The 14,661-nt window shown below is 42.4% G+C and overlaps 1 protein-coding gene across 1 annotated transcript in view; it reads right to left on the minus strand.

Annotated features, from left to right (window-relative positions):
- The window catches only part of LOC147662588 (nipped-B-like protein), a 309,633-nt gene that overhangs the window by 277,753 nt on the left and 17,219 nt on the right, over positions 1-14,661 (minus strand). Inside the window, exon 2 of the mRNA XM_086951061.1 lies at positions 2,833-2,933. Coding sequence (XP_086807187.1) covers positions 2,833-2,933 — 101 coding nt within the window. The remainder of the gene's footprint in view (positions 1-2,832; positions 2,934-14,661) is intronic.

A 14,661-nucleotide genomic window follows, 5' to 3' on the forward strand; every position in this document is an offset into this window, starting at 1 on the left:
CGGGCGGAGGTAGTGCGCTGGGGGAAAGCTGAGGGCGTAGCACTACAAAGGGAGGAGAGTAGGGGCCTCCGGAAAACGCCGATTTCACTGGAATGGTTTGACACATTGGGGGTCTTTGAGGCTGGCAATGACGACGGTGATGAGGATGCTAGTGAATAGCTGTTTGGGGTATTACCGTGCCCCGACTCACTCTCCCATGCACGACCACCACTGCCTACGGTGCACTACGATGGGGACGGGCAGCCCCGAACCATCGCTCACATTACCCCATCTTACCTGTGTGTTGGCCTTGCGCTTTGTATCATTACAGTGAGTGTGACCCACATGTCGATGTTTCAATTATGTGCATACTAAGAGAGTGTCGGGTGGGATTTCGTAGGGGTGGAGGGTGGGACCGGTTGTGAAGGGGTTTTGTTAGTTTGTTCCAATACATCGACAAAATGAAAAATCGAATTCACTATGTTTCTATATATGCTTGGAGCAACCGCATACATGTACCTGCGGAACTTACACTGAGACTATATGCATGACGTTGTATGCTATTACTGCTCACAAAACTATGCTAATAAACAGATTTAAAAAAAAAAAAAAACACAGCGAGAGAGTCTGCAGTTCTCACCTCGTCGAAACTACTTGATTGTACAACCATAATATGAAGATTTCTGGAGTACCCCAGAATCTAATCTTCCCCACTTCAGTATGAGTGCGCAATGAACAATCTCCTCCTGTTAAAAAAGCTACTGCTCATTACATACCAAGCCCCTTGCGGTGAGATTCATCCCATTTCCAAGACATTAACTGTGTGGATGAGGCTGATTGAGTACACAGGAGAACCCCCCCCTTTTTTTTTCTTTTCTCTCTTCCAAACTGGAAAATTCAGGAACTTGGTCATTTTTTTCAAGGAACCTCATTATAGAAGGTGAAGCGTCAGATCAACCATTTAGGCGATCTTCATGAAGGTAGAGAGTTCTTGACTTAGATCAGTTAAAAAGGAGGGGGGCACCGTCCCAAATAATTAGATTTAATTTCCATCGATGTAATTTGATCAAAAGAAATTCTAGCCCTTTCCTGAAGAATCTAAATTGATCGGTCACATATCCACATAGCACAGAGACACCTTGTATCCAACATGTACATGGTGGTGATGGAGACTGAAGTACATAAGTCAAGGGTCCTGAACAAGATGCGTAATAGGATTTAGCTTATGGACACAAGATCAACAATGGAATTGATTGCAAACCATGAGTGTCTTTAAATTTCAAAAACAAGTTGCTTCATTTCAAGTTTACGCCAAATATACTTCACTCATTGGTAGACACAAGCCAGCCCAAGCCAGCCCAATGCGTGTCCGACGTGTGGTGTGAATAAGGCAGAATTTCTCGATTTAATATCTGGTTTTGCAATATATCAGAAATGGTGGTGGAGGCATTAGTAATTGCAGGCAAGTATTTAATATCTTACCCATGTTTTAATGGTACACTCCCGGGAGGACCTTGAGATCATCCACACAGAAAAAACTGGTATGGCCTAGATTTGGCAGGTCCAGACGGGGTGGCCGCTCCACTGTAGCCGCCACCAAGCTCTGGAATTAGTTGCCCCCTTTCATTGCCAATGCAGACTGTCTTCAGAAAACGTCTGAAAACATGGCTATTCTCTTCTTACTCAGCTGATAGCGCTTCTCTCTTTGCTTCTGTCTGCCCAGCGCCTTGATACCTTCGGGTACACTGCGCTTTACGAATACCATCTTTTTCCTAATAGTTCTGTGGCATTGTGTGTACTGCTTTCCCTTTACAGAAGAAAGAGCACAATGCTCTGCTGCCTTTTGGCTAGGTTAGCGCTAAAGAAATACCATATGCGTGCATATGCAAGTATGCAAGTGTTGGTGTTCTGCTAAGGCTACTCTAAATTCATTACGTTTCAAAAACAGAAGTGCTTCAAATGAAGGCAGTGTAAGATAACAAGGAGGAAAAAGTCTAGTAGGTTTTGGGGATTGGGGGTTTCTTGTAGACTACAAGAACACCGAAGTGGATGTTATCTTCAGAGGTCTAAATCAAGAACAGTTATGGGCTACCATGAAGTTCCTGTCAATACATTGATCTCTCTAGAAGAGAGATCAGTCTATGTGGAAGCATGCAGCGAGAAGAGGAGAACAAGAAGTCCATTTTTTTTGCTTCCCTTCCTAGTAACCATGATATTGGTCCTAAATTAGTATTTCTGGATGCGGTCTTAAACTTGTCCTTAAAGTTCTTGCTGCATTTTAAAATGACTTGATAAGAGTTTGATGCCAATGTAATGCTAAGGATTCAGTATTTGACTGCCAAGTCTTACTGACCACGCAAGCTATGTCCATGTCACACTGGAAGAGCAGATTCTTATCACAACTGTCAAAGCAAAGAATTGGAAAAGATAAACGGAAGAGAATCTTAAGGTACCAATAATCAAAGCTCTTAATTCAACAAGCCAAGTGGTCAGTTACACATGACAGATGCCTTTATTTAAACCATTTGTAAAATGTTTGCTTACCCTTTCTTCCAGCCTAGTCTCTAATGTGTTTAATGTTTTTATTCCAGTTATAGGCAAACTAGGCTCAATCACTAAAACAAGTAACCTGAAATGCCAATTGTGCAAGCAACAAATGAAAGTAAAAAATAAATAACATGGTAATTCTCAATCCCAAAACCGGTATTTAACTTTTGCACATTACCCAGGGGACAACGCCATCTTGCACAACAGTAACTTTAAAAGTTATGTGGCACTATTTTGCTTTACACTTCATATTAATTCACTGAAACATATCCTCACCGCCTTGTACCCCAAATCTGTTCTGCATACTTTTTTCCCTGAAAACATTTGGGTTCCTCGCCAGGATCGCCTGCAGCAATACTGGTATGTCTCCCTCTGGATCATCACTGCCAAGGTTATCCTTCAGTTCTCTATTAAAAAAACAGCAAAAACATTATAAATATTAAAGCAAAAAGGTGTATAAATGAATTACACAGCTAATCACCATTTCTTTTGAGAGGCTTTAGGATACACAAGTTTTATTTTTGTTTATTTGCCCTCATTTACGCCAATGAGTGGCAAATACAGGCCGGTGCATTTTATTGCTGATTAAGTCTAGTGGATGTACAACAGAAACATCACCACCAAACCATGGACTAAAAAGTAGCATGCAATATGGTAACTTACATTAACTTGGTAGGCAAGGAAAACAATTTGCACTGATTACACTACACTCCCCTGAAGAACCAGTAGGAAAGGCTATAGGCAAGAAGTGTGAGCTTTAATATATTGATGCAAAGTGGGTGGGCCTTGCCTGACCCACAGGATTTCACCCAGCAACGAGTCACAGAGCACTAATTAAAACCGCACTACATCATAGTAATGGATTGGTGCGATTTTAAAAACGAAGGGATCATTGAGCTCTGCCTACATGAATGAAAATGCAAGGAGGTGAATCTTTGTATATAAAGATATACTGAATGTGTCACCCAATTCAATTTAGATACTTGCCATTGTCACTATAGGTCACATATAATTTTTTGGTTGCAAATGTATGTTACTACTGATTAATATACCTCATTTATTTTTTGGTTGCAATTGTATGTTACTACTGATTCATATACCTCACTTATTTTTGACTTCGCACTATTGTTATATAGCATATAACTTTGTTGCAACTCTATCTTGCTACTGTTTCATGCACCTCATTTATTCTGAAACACCCATTTTTGACTTCTCACTTTTGTCACTTTTGATTCAGGCGTTTTACTATCTGCATCAGTATTTCAGTCCAGCACATCATCAGTATTATAACTATATTTTATGCTGTACATGTTTGTTACCCACTACGACTTCACTGTAATGCACCGAATAATTGCTTTTATTGACCTGCTACAGTTATATAACCTGCTCCCATTCCAAGTGTCCATACCTTTTTGCACCAACTACTACCTCATACACTCTGGCTGCTCATTAATGCCACTGTTGTTATAAGCAATGGGTTATTAGTGCATGTGATTGTACTCTGCTCCCGTATATCATTATTGTACACCCTACATCTGTGCAACCCGCACCCACTACAGATCTTACCCCTGTTTGCATTGACTACTACAGCATACACTTTGGCTGCCCACTAGTGGTACTTTCAGTCCATGCAACCGGCGATTACTGGGCACCCTCCCACACCTACCTACCCCATCACCCCAACATGGAGCTCATCGGCAAGCACACATACAGAATCAACTACCCACCCGCACTCACCAAAAAAGCAGCTAAACGTTTTAAACACAACTTACTGAGGTCCCACCCTGAAGTACCCTTTGCAGACACCTACCACTCACCGGTCAATGGTGCAGTAAACATTCCTCTATCTCCTGACAACACAGCCCCCAACAACAACGCCTCTAACCTACCTCAGCCCCAAAAGAACGCACGCCTCTCCCCTACCACCGGCACCTTAGTCATACACCCACCTACGGTTATTACCCCACACCCCTCAATCACAGACACAGTTATGTCACCCACACACACCAACCTTACCCCCTCCCCCCTTTCACCAGCCCACATTCCCATTCTTCTCACCCATGACATCACAGCTCCCACCCACAATCCGCCCAACCACGTTCAGCACCAGACCGACACGCATACAGACAAACCCTACCCCTTATTCCCCCCTACTCTCAGCCCCCACTTCCACCCATTAACCAACCACACCGAGCACGCCTCTATCACTTCAACTCCGACTTCACAAAAAAGAACATACAATCACACTTCCCCTCCCGTTCTCACCCCCCAATACCCTACATGCGCCCCCATCACCACTTATTCACGCCCATCCTCCACCATGCACTCTCCAACTACCACCAATACCCTCCCCCATACTATGTCATCCTACCACGACCTTCCAATACCCACTACCAACACTAATCCCACACTAGACTACGTTATGGCCTCCCTCCTCCAGCTCAAAGAGGACATTCACATCATCAAACAACTACTCGGCACGCATTCCAGACACTCCTCACCCACCACCCTCCTCAAGCTCAAACAAGACATGCACATCATCAAACAACTACTCTGCACACATCCCAGACACCCCGCACCCGCCTACACCAGCACCACCCTTCCCAACAGGACCTCCACCTGGTCGGCTGACTCGTGCACTCAACGCCCCCCGCACTGGACCTCAATCCCTGTTCGCAATCGGGAAAACCGTCCCCATCGCTCCTGCAACACACTATCGGACCTCGACACAGTTACCCTCCTCCGCTCCTACGACCCAGCTCCCCTTAACAACACACCCTCCACACTCCGCGCCATTCCAACGATTCTTCCAAATCCCCTTAGACCCCCCACGCAAAACAACAGAATGTCTATCCTTAGTAACCTGAGAAAAGTCCCCCTTTCTCTAGAACCCCCTTCCTCCCTCGACACACCCAGTCTCAAATGCACCCTCCTCAACTGCAGGTCGGCCTCTAGGCACTCCTCTGCAATCGCTGATCTCATCTCATCACTGGACCTTGACCTAATCATCATGACTGAAACCTGGCTAACTGAATCCTCTACACCCATACTGGACATACTGGTTCCCCCCAACTACCACATCACCAGACTAGACAGGGTTGGTCAAAAAGGTGGGGGAATCGCATGTATACACAGGAGTAACCTCTCTGTCTTGAAAGTAACCTCTCCCTCCCTACCCTCCCCAACCTCCTGTGAATACATTTGCCTAGATATTATCAGTGAGGGAAAACCGATGTGCTCTCTACACGGCATCTACCACCCCCCTGGAGACAACTTTGCCTTCTCGCAACAAATCATGGATTTGATCACAACCAATTCAGGGCGACAACACACACAAATATACCTTGGTGACTTCAACCTTCACTGGAACGATCAGAATGACGCAGTGGTAAATAGCCTTAAAAACTTCCTCGACGCCCTTGACCTCACCCAAATATGCAACAGTCCGACTCACGAGAAAGGCTCCATCATCGACCTTATCATCTCCAAAGAGGACTCTATCCAACTCGAATCTATCCAACCCTGTGACTGGTCAGATCATCACATTGTCACGTTCTTCATCAACGAAAAAGTTAAATTTAACCCGGCTCAATCCATCAAGCCCAAAGTCTGGAAAAGGGACCTGAAAAAACTCAACCCAAACTCTCTACCCCCCAACAGCTGCAATATATTACTTCCTCCCACTGGCGTTACGGATGTCCAATCCTTGACGGATCACTACCTCAACGCGATGACCTCCATAGTTAACGAGGCTGCACCTATGCAGCTAAAAAGAGCATCCACAAAGATGTCCAATCCTTCGTACGACGGGAGTCTCAATGACGATAGACGGGCCATGCGAATGGCAGAGCGCACTTGGAGATCAGCCCCCTCCGCACTGCACTTAAAAACGCTGAAGAAAAAGAGAAATGCCTACTTCAGGAAAATAAAACGCTCAAAATCAGATTTCTTCAGCCGCCAGCTCGACCAAGCCAAAAATCGTCCGAGAAAGCTTTTTGAGCTAATCAGAACACAATCCAAGGAACAACCCCAACCACTCAGCACTCTTGGCGAAGCACCCTCCTGTGAAGACTTCGCTTCTTTCTTTATCCAAAAAACCGACAACATAAAGAACGATCTCCTCATTGACGTAAGTCTCTGCCACAAACCCCTCTGCACAGCACCCACTGAACCTAAAAACAATGCTACATGGTCATCCTTTGCCACCTACTCAGAAGAAGAAATTGGTAGACTACTCAGCACCGTGAAACCAGCCAACCACCTCTCAGACCCCCTTCCTGCCAACGCTGTCAAAGACCTTACCCCGTCGCTCCTCCCACTCTGGACTAAAATTATCAACAGCTCACTTCAACAAGGGACCATCCCTGACTCCCTCAAAGTTGGACAAGTCACACCGCTACTAAAGAAACCTACAGCCGACCCCTCTGATCTAAATAATTACCGTCCCATTACCAATATTCCGACTCTTGCCAAATTGCTGGAAAAATGCGCACAAACTCAATTGACTAGACACATTAATCAGTTTGATCTACTCAACCCCCATCAATCAGGCTTCAGAGCGGACCACAGTACAGAAACTGCTATGATTCACATAATTGACGATGCCCTCCAAATCTTGGACCAAAACGATACCTGCCTCCTTATCCTTCTGGATCTCTCTTCTGCATTCGACACCGTCAAACATGAGAACTTACTCGAGCTCTTAAACACAAGAATGGGTATATCTGGAACTGTGCTCAAGTGGTTTACGTCCTTTTTACACAACAGAACGCAGAAATTCAAGAGTAACAACTTGATGTCTTCTCCAATACCGGTATCGCCAGGCGTCCCACAAGGATCCTTCCTATCCCCAACTTTGTTTAACCTAGTTATGGAACCTCTCACCACCTTGCTACAGGCATCCAATATTCAATTCCACATGTACGCCGATGACACCCAACTTTATCTCAAAGTACAATCACCCAAAGACATTATGCTCTTGAACTCAACGATCAGAAGCACCCAATCATGGTTGGCCGCTAATCATCTCAAACTCAATGCTCTTAAAACAGAGTTCCTCTTGATCTCACCCCCTGCGAAGATCACTACCACACAAACCTGGCTTAAACACCTAACCGCACTCAATGTTCACCCCACTATCGTAGACTCAGCAAAATCTCTAGGCATAACACTTGACACCAACCTCAACATGCAGGAACACATCAACAAAGCAACTAAGGGGGCGAACTACCAGATCAATACCCTAAGGAAACTCAAACCCTTCCTTCCAGCCAAAGATTTCCAAACTGCGGTACAAGCTCTAGTCATCCCCCGAATAGATTACGGCAGCATCGCCCTCTGCGGTCTCCCCCTAACTACCACGGCACCCATAAGAGCTTCTCTAAACGCCACAGCGAGACTCATCACCGGATCAAAAAAGCACTCACACATTTCCCCTGACCTGAGAGCCCTGAACTGGCTGCCTTTTGAAGCCAGAATACATCTGAAAATCGCCTGCATCACGCACAAGGCGGTCCACCTGAGATCACCCGGATATCTCGCCCAGAAGCTGACGATTTCCGGAGGCTCTAGAAACACCAGAGGTACAAACAATCTCTTGCTAAAGCCCCAAAGATTCCGCAAGGAAAAAACGTATAAACGCTCCTTCTCAGGAATGGCACCCAGGATCTGGAACTCACTCCCCCCTGACATCAGGCTCATCTCCTCTACCATACTTTTAAGAAAGAAGTAAAAGCTATCCTCATGGCTAAATACACTTGAATTATTACTGAGGATGATATTACAGACGTTGTACAATTCAGATCTATTGTTCTTTTCTGCATTTTTGTATGACTCGTGTTACTGACCTGTCTAAGTGTTTACGCTGTCAATTATTTGTATTTGTTTCATTATTGATGTATTTGGTTTACTATGTTCCCACATGTACCTTCCCCACCCCATTTGTTATTTACTCACACGCTCTTCCTTTGTCTGTAAAGCGCTCTGATATCTGCAAAGATCTTGTTCGCGCTATATAAAACTTTCAAAATAAAATTACCTAGATGTCGAAATCTATCGAAGTGGCATATTGAATAACTTTTACATGGTGCTGAAACGGTTGTGGAAACCCGGAACCTTTTCTGACATAGAAAGCCTCACTAAACACAGCTTATGTTAAGGATGGCAGGATGCTTTTGAATGAGTCAAATAGAATCCCACTGATGCTGGTTTTTACCAATGAAGAACAGATTGCGCCAGAAGAAGCATTTGGAACAAGTTACTCATCAACGAGGAAGATTAAACGTCAACAACTGTTAACGGTCAGAGAGCTACATTAAGGAGAAGCAAAATAAAAACCTTGAAGTTATTGTAGTACTAAGTACATACACTCTCAAATTCACTACTGGTTTGAAAAATAAGCAATCAAAGAAAGGGCTCAAATAATGGCACTTCATAAATCTAGGTCTACCATTGCAGTCTGACTGTAGCAGTGGAAAAACAACGATGTTGGCAGGGTTCATACACCTTTAAAAAGTAGGAATATTTAGGAATGTAATATTAACATAATTTCAGCGACTAGCACCCAAAATCTATTTTAACTGTAGGAAGGCTGGCTGGCCAATAGAGAAACACTGGGAGGCAATGTTAAATACTAATACTGTATCCAGAAAATGAGCTCAGCTACACAAATAATCAAACTATTTTTTTAGTAGTTATTAAAAATCCAATTCAGTTTTGAAGTTGGATTTTCAATAAATAGTAATGAAATGTACTTTTTAGTAAGTTACCTTTTCCCTGCCTGAAGATCCGGGAGGCTGATTTGTACTGGCTTTCCAGCTTCTACCAGCCAGTGATTAGCTTTAAATAGGTGTGCAATGCCTCCCAAAAGCACACAATAGGCTGTTCTGAACGGGCAGAGATTACTCCATTGAACTCCACAGAACATAAAGGGTAGGGCGCTATGACCATCTTTGACACTACAATGTCAAATCCTACTTGACAAGTATGCTGGGCTTACACAACACCTGAGGCACAGTTGAAAAGAAAGATCAGGATGTCAAGACAATTCTAGGGTATCCACTATTTGGTTGTGGAAGTAACTTGCTTCTGTCCTACCAGACTCCTGTCTCCGGGTTTGTTGCGGGTACAGTACCTGCTCTAGACTGGATTTTAATATCGGATGTGGGAGGACTGTAGGATTACCACAGTACACTCCCCAAACATTCCCAGAGCCAAAGGTTAGTGTGGCCGAAGACTTTCGCCATCTTGAAAATGCCCCGACTTACTGCATTTTGGTCCTGTTTGCAGTAATGCAAAACGGAACTGAAAATGTGGGTATGGTTGGCCTGGGGACTTTCACCCCGATCGATAGGGAGGTGAAGGAGTCAGCCCACTCACTAACCTGTTCCAGGCATAAATGTGGAATCTCCAGGCACCTACTACAGAAAACTTTCTAGACCTGCGTAAGATCAGAAGAGAAATGAACTTGGTGCCTATGACATGAGGATCCCTGAAGGGTTGTATGATTAAACAACTACCTCTGAAATCACGAGTGCCTAAACCACAAAGGCTAAACAACGACCAAATCCTAACAACTATTTTTTGAACCACGACTTACTTAACGACGTAAAAAAATTCTAATGACATAAAAACCGAATTTAGAAGCAAGAATCTTGTTATTGTTTAGTATGTCCTTTTTGAACGGTCGCTTTCAGTAAAAAATACTTTTATACTTTTTGAATTAAAAACCTAATAGCTTTGATTATGCCACTGTTAGTGTTTTTTAACAATACTAATAATTGCACGTAGACGTTTTTAATTACATTTTCTACACATACTACTAACCGTTAATCTCACACTTGAATTAAAAAAAAATGTTGCTGGTGTTGACGTTTTATTACGGAAAATATATTTTCACTTTGTGAACTTGGCCAAGCTGTTTTAGGATGGTTTCTTCGAACATGAAAATACTCCCAACGGAGGCATTCCTAGAGCTGCAGAAATAATGGCAGAAAAGAGAAAAGAATGGACGAAAAGAAATTAAGGAAACCCGCAAAAAGGGCGATTCTGGAGATGAAAAAGAACCTGCTAGTATCAGATATAGAAATAGGAAGTACCGGGTGCTCGGTTCCTAAAATGAGAATGTATATTCCAGTATATAAACCGAAAATTAAAATCAAAAATACAGTATTTAAAGCGATTTAAAAAAAAAGTCAGCATAAAAACAGTTGAAAACAATCCTAGACTGCCATCTACTGGCCTCGCAAGGTACATTAAACCAGTGTCTCCGTTCAATACAGTTTATTAAAAATAGTATTCATTCATTGATCTATAAGTTAATTAATTTTTTCGTGTTTAAAGGTCGGAGTCTTGATACGGCCACTCGTTTACTAAAGTAGTTATAGAGGAGGTTGTGGTTCACTTCCAGGTCGTTGTTTATGAGTCGTTGTTAAGGACACTCGTCGTTGAAAAATCGTTGTTCAGTCCGTTTCCCGCCCTGAAGAACTGGACCCACAGACTCTCGCACCCAGGACAAAGAAGTGGACTCCATAGGTCAGCTGGCTGACCTAGTTGGCTACAAAAGGACTTTTTGCTGAAGTACCCTCTGACCAACAACAACTGACCTGGATTGGAACCCTCCTCTTGGATTCTGCCTTACACCTTGCGAGTCTTTAAGTTCCTCTACCGAGGAAAGGTTTAGAAAGGTACTCCTGTGATGGAATGGGAATTAAAAGACTAAGTCCCAAAACAAAATATTTTACCAGGATGAACTTGGAGTATCTGACAAGCTCTCCATCACAGTCAGTATCAAACCCAGTCTACTATGATCATTGACTATCATTGCTGCTTTATAGTTTGTGGCACTATCTCTACTTAAAAACTTAATTCATCTCTCAGTTTCCCCTTATTTTATTACATTTTACGCTGGTTTTCGAAAATGGTTTGGGATGTTTATTTTTTGCATTTTTACTTTGCTACTGTTTTCGTACAGCATAAATTCTGGACACATTGTCCTAAGTTCAGCAGGTCTGTTTTGTGTCCCAGCATATTGGAACAGTTTAATTTTGTGCCTTTGAGGGTTCCCCCGAGAAGGGTTGTGATTATTCCTTGAGGTGGGTAGTAACCCACCCCTAAAAAAAAAACACATTTTTTTACACTAACCATTCTAAACAAGTTTACTGTCTTTCCATTGTGCACAGTTAAAGCACAGCTTTTGCTCCAAGGAAGCAACACAAATGACCAGGAGTACCAACTAGATTAAAATAAGAATTTTCCTTCACCACTACATTCAAGCTTGCAACTTGTTAGGAAGAGGAGGAACAGGACTGCAAAGGGTGAGGTGGGGAGTCGGGTGTGAGCTGCTGTTACTCCAATCAAACAACAAGTAAAGAATGTTTGAGCTCATGCCCTAAAACAATAATTGAAGAAAGGCTTACAAAATGAGAATTGATTCATGAAAGGTCAGACGCGCTGCCCTTTTGCTCTGGGTCAATGTGCATGAAACCACTAGCAAAATAAAAAAAAATTAAACTTGAAGGCACTTAGACTAATTACCAGTCAATGGCAGCTTTCAACACTGACCTTCCCTGCATAAATCCAACATAGGAATAAATATATGATTTGTAAATTAAATCATAAATCAGCAGAATCTGGAATTACTTGAATCATACGAAATTCGGGATTACTGAAATCATACGAAATTCAATCAGAATCAAACTTATAACAGAAGGAATGATCTAAAACATTTTCACTTTGAAAGGACATGCCTGGTTCATTATTTTTATCGGAATTTTTAAAGTGCTTTTATCCAAAGCTCTTGTTCAAAAATATCTTTACAACTATTTGTAGGAAAATCAATCTGACCATCCTGTGTGTGAGCACAGCAGTACCATGACAAACAAAACAGCACATCAGACTTGAAAAGTTAACATGTAGTATGCGCTATATAAACACAATTACAAAACAATTACAAAAAGTAAATGGTTTTTTAGAGGTTTTGTAAATAGAAAAGTTTAAGACTAATAGCAGCTTCTAACTAAATCGCATACTAGTAAGTAAAGTGCCTTCTCTTAGCCGTTGAAAAAGATACGAGTAATCATTCGAAGCAAGATAATTAATGTATAAACAGAATTATTAAGACCAAAAAAGGTAAAGAATGAGTGGAACATAACTTTATTGAAGAGTTCTGCCAGTATTCTTGCGTTTTCGGCAGTCATATTACTGGGAAGGAAAATGATACTTACCAGTATGCATCTGTTCTTGGCATGTAGAGCTGCAGATCACTACACTATGCATTAGATCGCCACATGGTATTGGGCTCTGATGATTGCATGTTGTCGTCTTGGAAGAAGTCTTTCTAGTCACAAGATAGGAGACTCCTCTTTTGGACGATAGTGCGCATGGGCATCGGCTCCAACCTTAGATTGTTTTTCGCCATGAAGGGAAAAGATGGAGTTAGTAGAAGTAAAGAAAAAAGGATGTTCATGCGTGTGCATCTAAGTAAGATAAAAACTGGAACAGATAAAAGTCCCGGGGAGGCGGGAGGGTGTGTAGGGATCTGCAGCTCTACATGCCAAGAACAGATGCATACTGGTAAGTAGCATTTTCCGTTCGAGGCATATGAGCTTCAGATACTACAATATGCATTGATTGTGCAGCAGTGGTCACCTGTATCAGTTGTTTGAAAAACAGCTTTAAGAACAAATCTGCCTACTGCAGCTTGCTGCTTGGCTTGCACATCAACACAGTAGTGTTTAGTGAAGGTGTGTGTTGTAGACCATGTTGTTGCCTTGCATATGTCTTCTAAGGGGATGTTCTCTAAGAAAGCCATGGAGGCTCCTAGTTTGCGTGTGGAGTGCGCTCTAGGAGGAACTGTTGTACGTTTTGGTTTTTGATAGCATACTTGTATACATTTTACAATCCACCTTGCAATTCCACCCTTAGAGATGGGGTTGCCTTTATGATGAGGAGAGAAAGATACAAATAATTGTTTTGTTTTTCGAAAACATTTAGTCCTATCTATATAGTAGAGAAGAGCTCTTAACATCCAGAGTGTGTAGAGCTATTTCTGCCAGAGTCAGGATTTTTAAAAAACACTGGTAACTCTATAGATTGGTTTAAATAAAAAGGAGTAATGACTTTTTGAAGGAATTTAGGATTAGTTCTTAGAACCACTTTGTTACGATGTAGTTGTAAAAAAGGTTCTTGTATTTTGAAAGCCTGTATCTCACTTACTCTTCTAAGAGAGATAATAGCAATAAGGAAAGCTGTTTTCCATGTGAGTAATTGCAGTTCACATTTGTGTAAATGTTCAAATGGGGGTCCCATGAACCTTGTAAGAACCACGTTGAGGTTCCACGCTGGAGAAGGTGGTAACCTGGGTGGAATGCTTCTTTTTAATCCTTCCGTAAATGCCTTAATTGCAGGTACTCTAAAAAGAGACAGATGTTGTCTGTTCTGTAAATATGCCTGCTATTTCTGCAAGGTGCAGGCGTATGGATGAATATGCCAAGTTACACCTTTGTAAATATAGAAGATAGCAAATGATATTTTGGATAGCAGCATCCAGGGGATCAATTTGATTATTATTGCAGTAAATGGCAAATATCTTCCATTTAGCAGCATACCAAGGTCTGGTAGTAGGTCTCCTGGCTTCTTAAATGATGTTCATACAGTCTGGTGGTAAAGTAAGATAACCAAACTCTAAGACTTCAGGAGCCAGATTGCCAAATTCAGTTGATTTGGGTCTGGATGTTGAATTTCTCCATGGTTCTGTGTGAGCAGGGATGGAGTTAGACGTAGCTTTTGGTGTGGAACTAGAGAGTTCTAGCAGTGTGGTGAACCACGGTTGGCGTGCCCATGTGGAAACTACCAGGATTAATTTGAGAGACTGTTTTCTGAGCTTGCGTACTACTAATGGTATTAGTGGTATGGGCGGAAAAGCATAAGCAAATCTGCCTGACCAGTTCATCCATATCGCATTACCCTTGGACAGCGGGTGTGGAAAACTGGTGGCGAAGGTTGGGCATTTTGCGTTTTCGTGTGTGGTGAACAGATCTATGTCTGGATGACCAAACTCGCGAAAGAATGGTTGAAGAACCTGCGGATGTAGTTCCCATTCGTGAATGTGTTGTGTCTGCCGACTCAACAGATCTG

The sequence above is a fragment of the Lissotriton vulgaris genome, unplaced genomic scaffold, assembly GCF_964263255.1.
Source record: "Lissotriton vulgaris unplaced genomic scaffold, aLisVul1.2 SCAFFOLD_2343, whole genome shotgun sequence".
Classification (NCBI taxonomy): Eukaryota; Metazoa; Chordata; class Amphibia; order Caudata; family Salamandridae; genus Lissotriton; species Lissotriton vulgaris.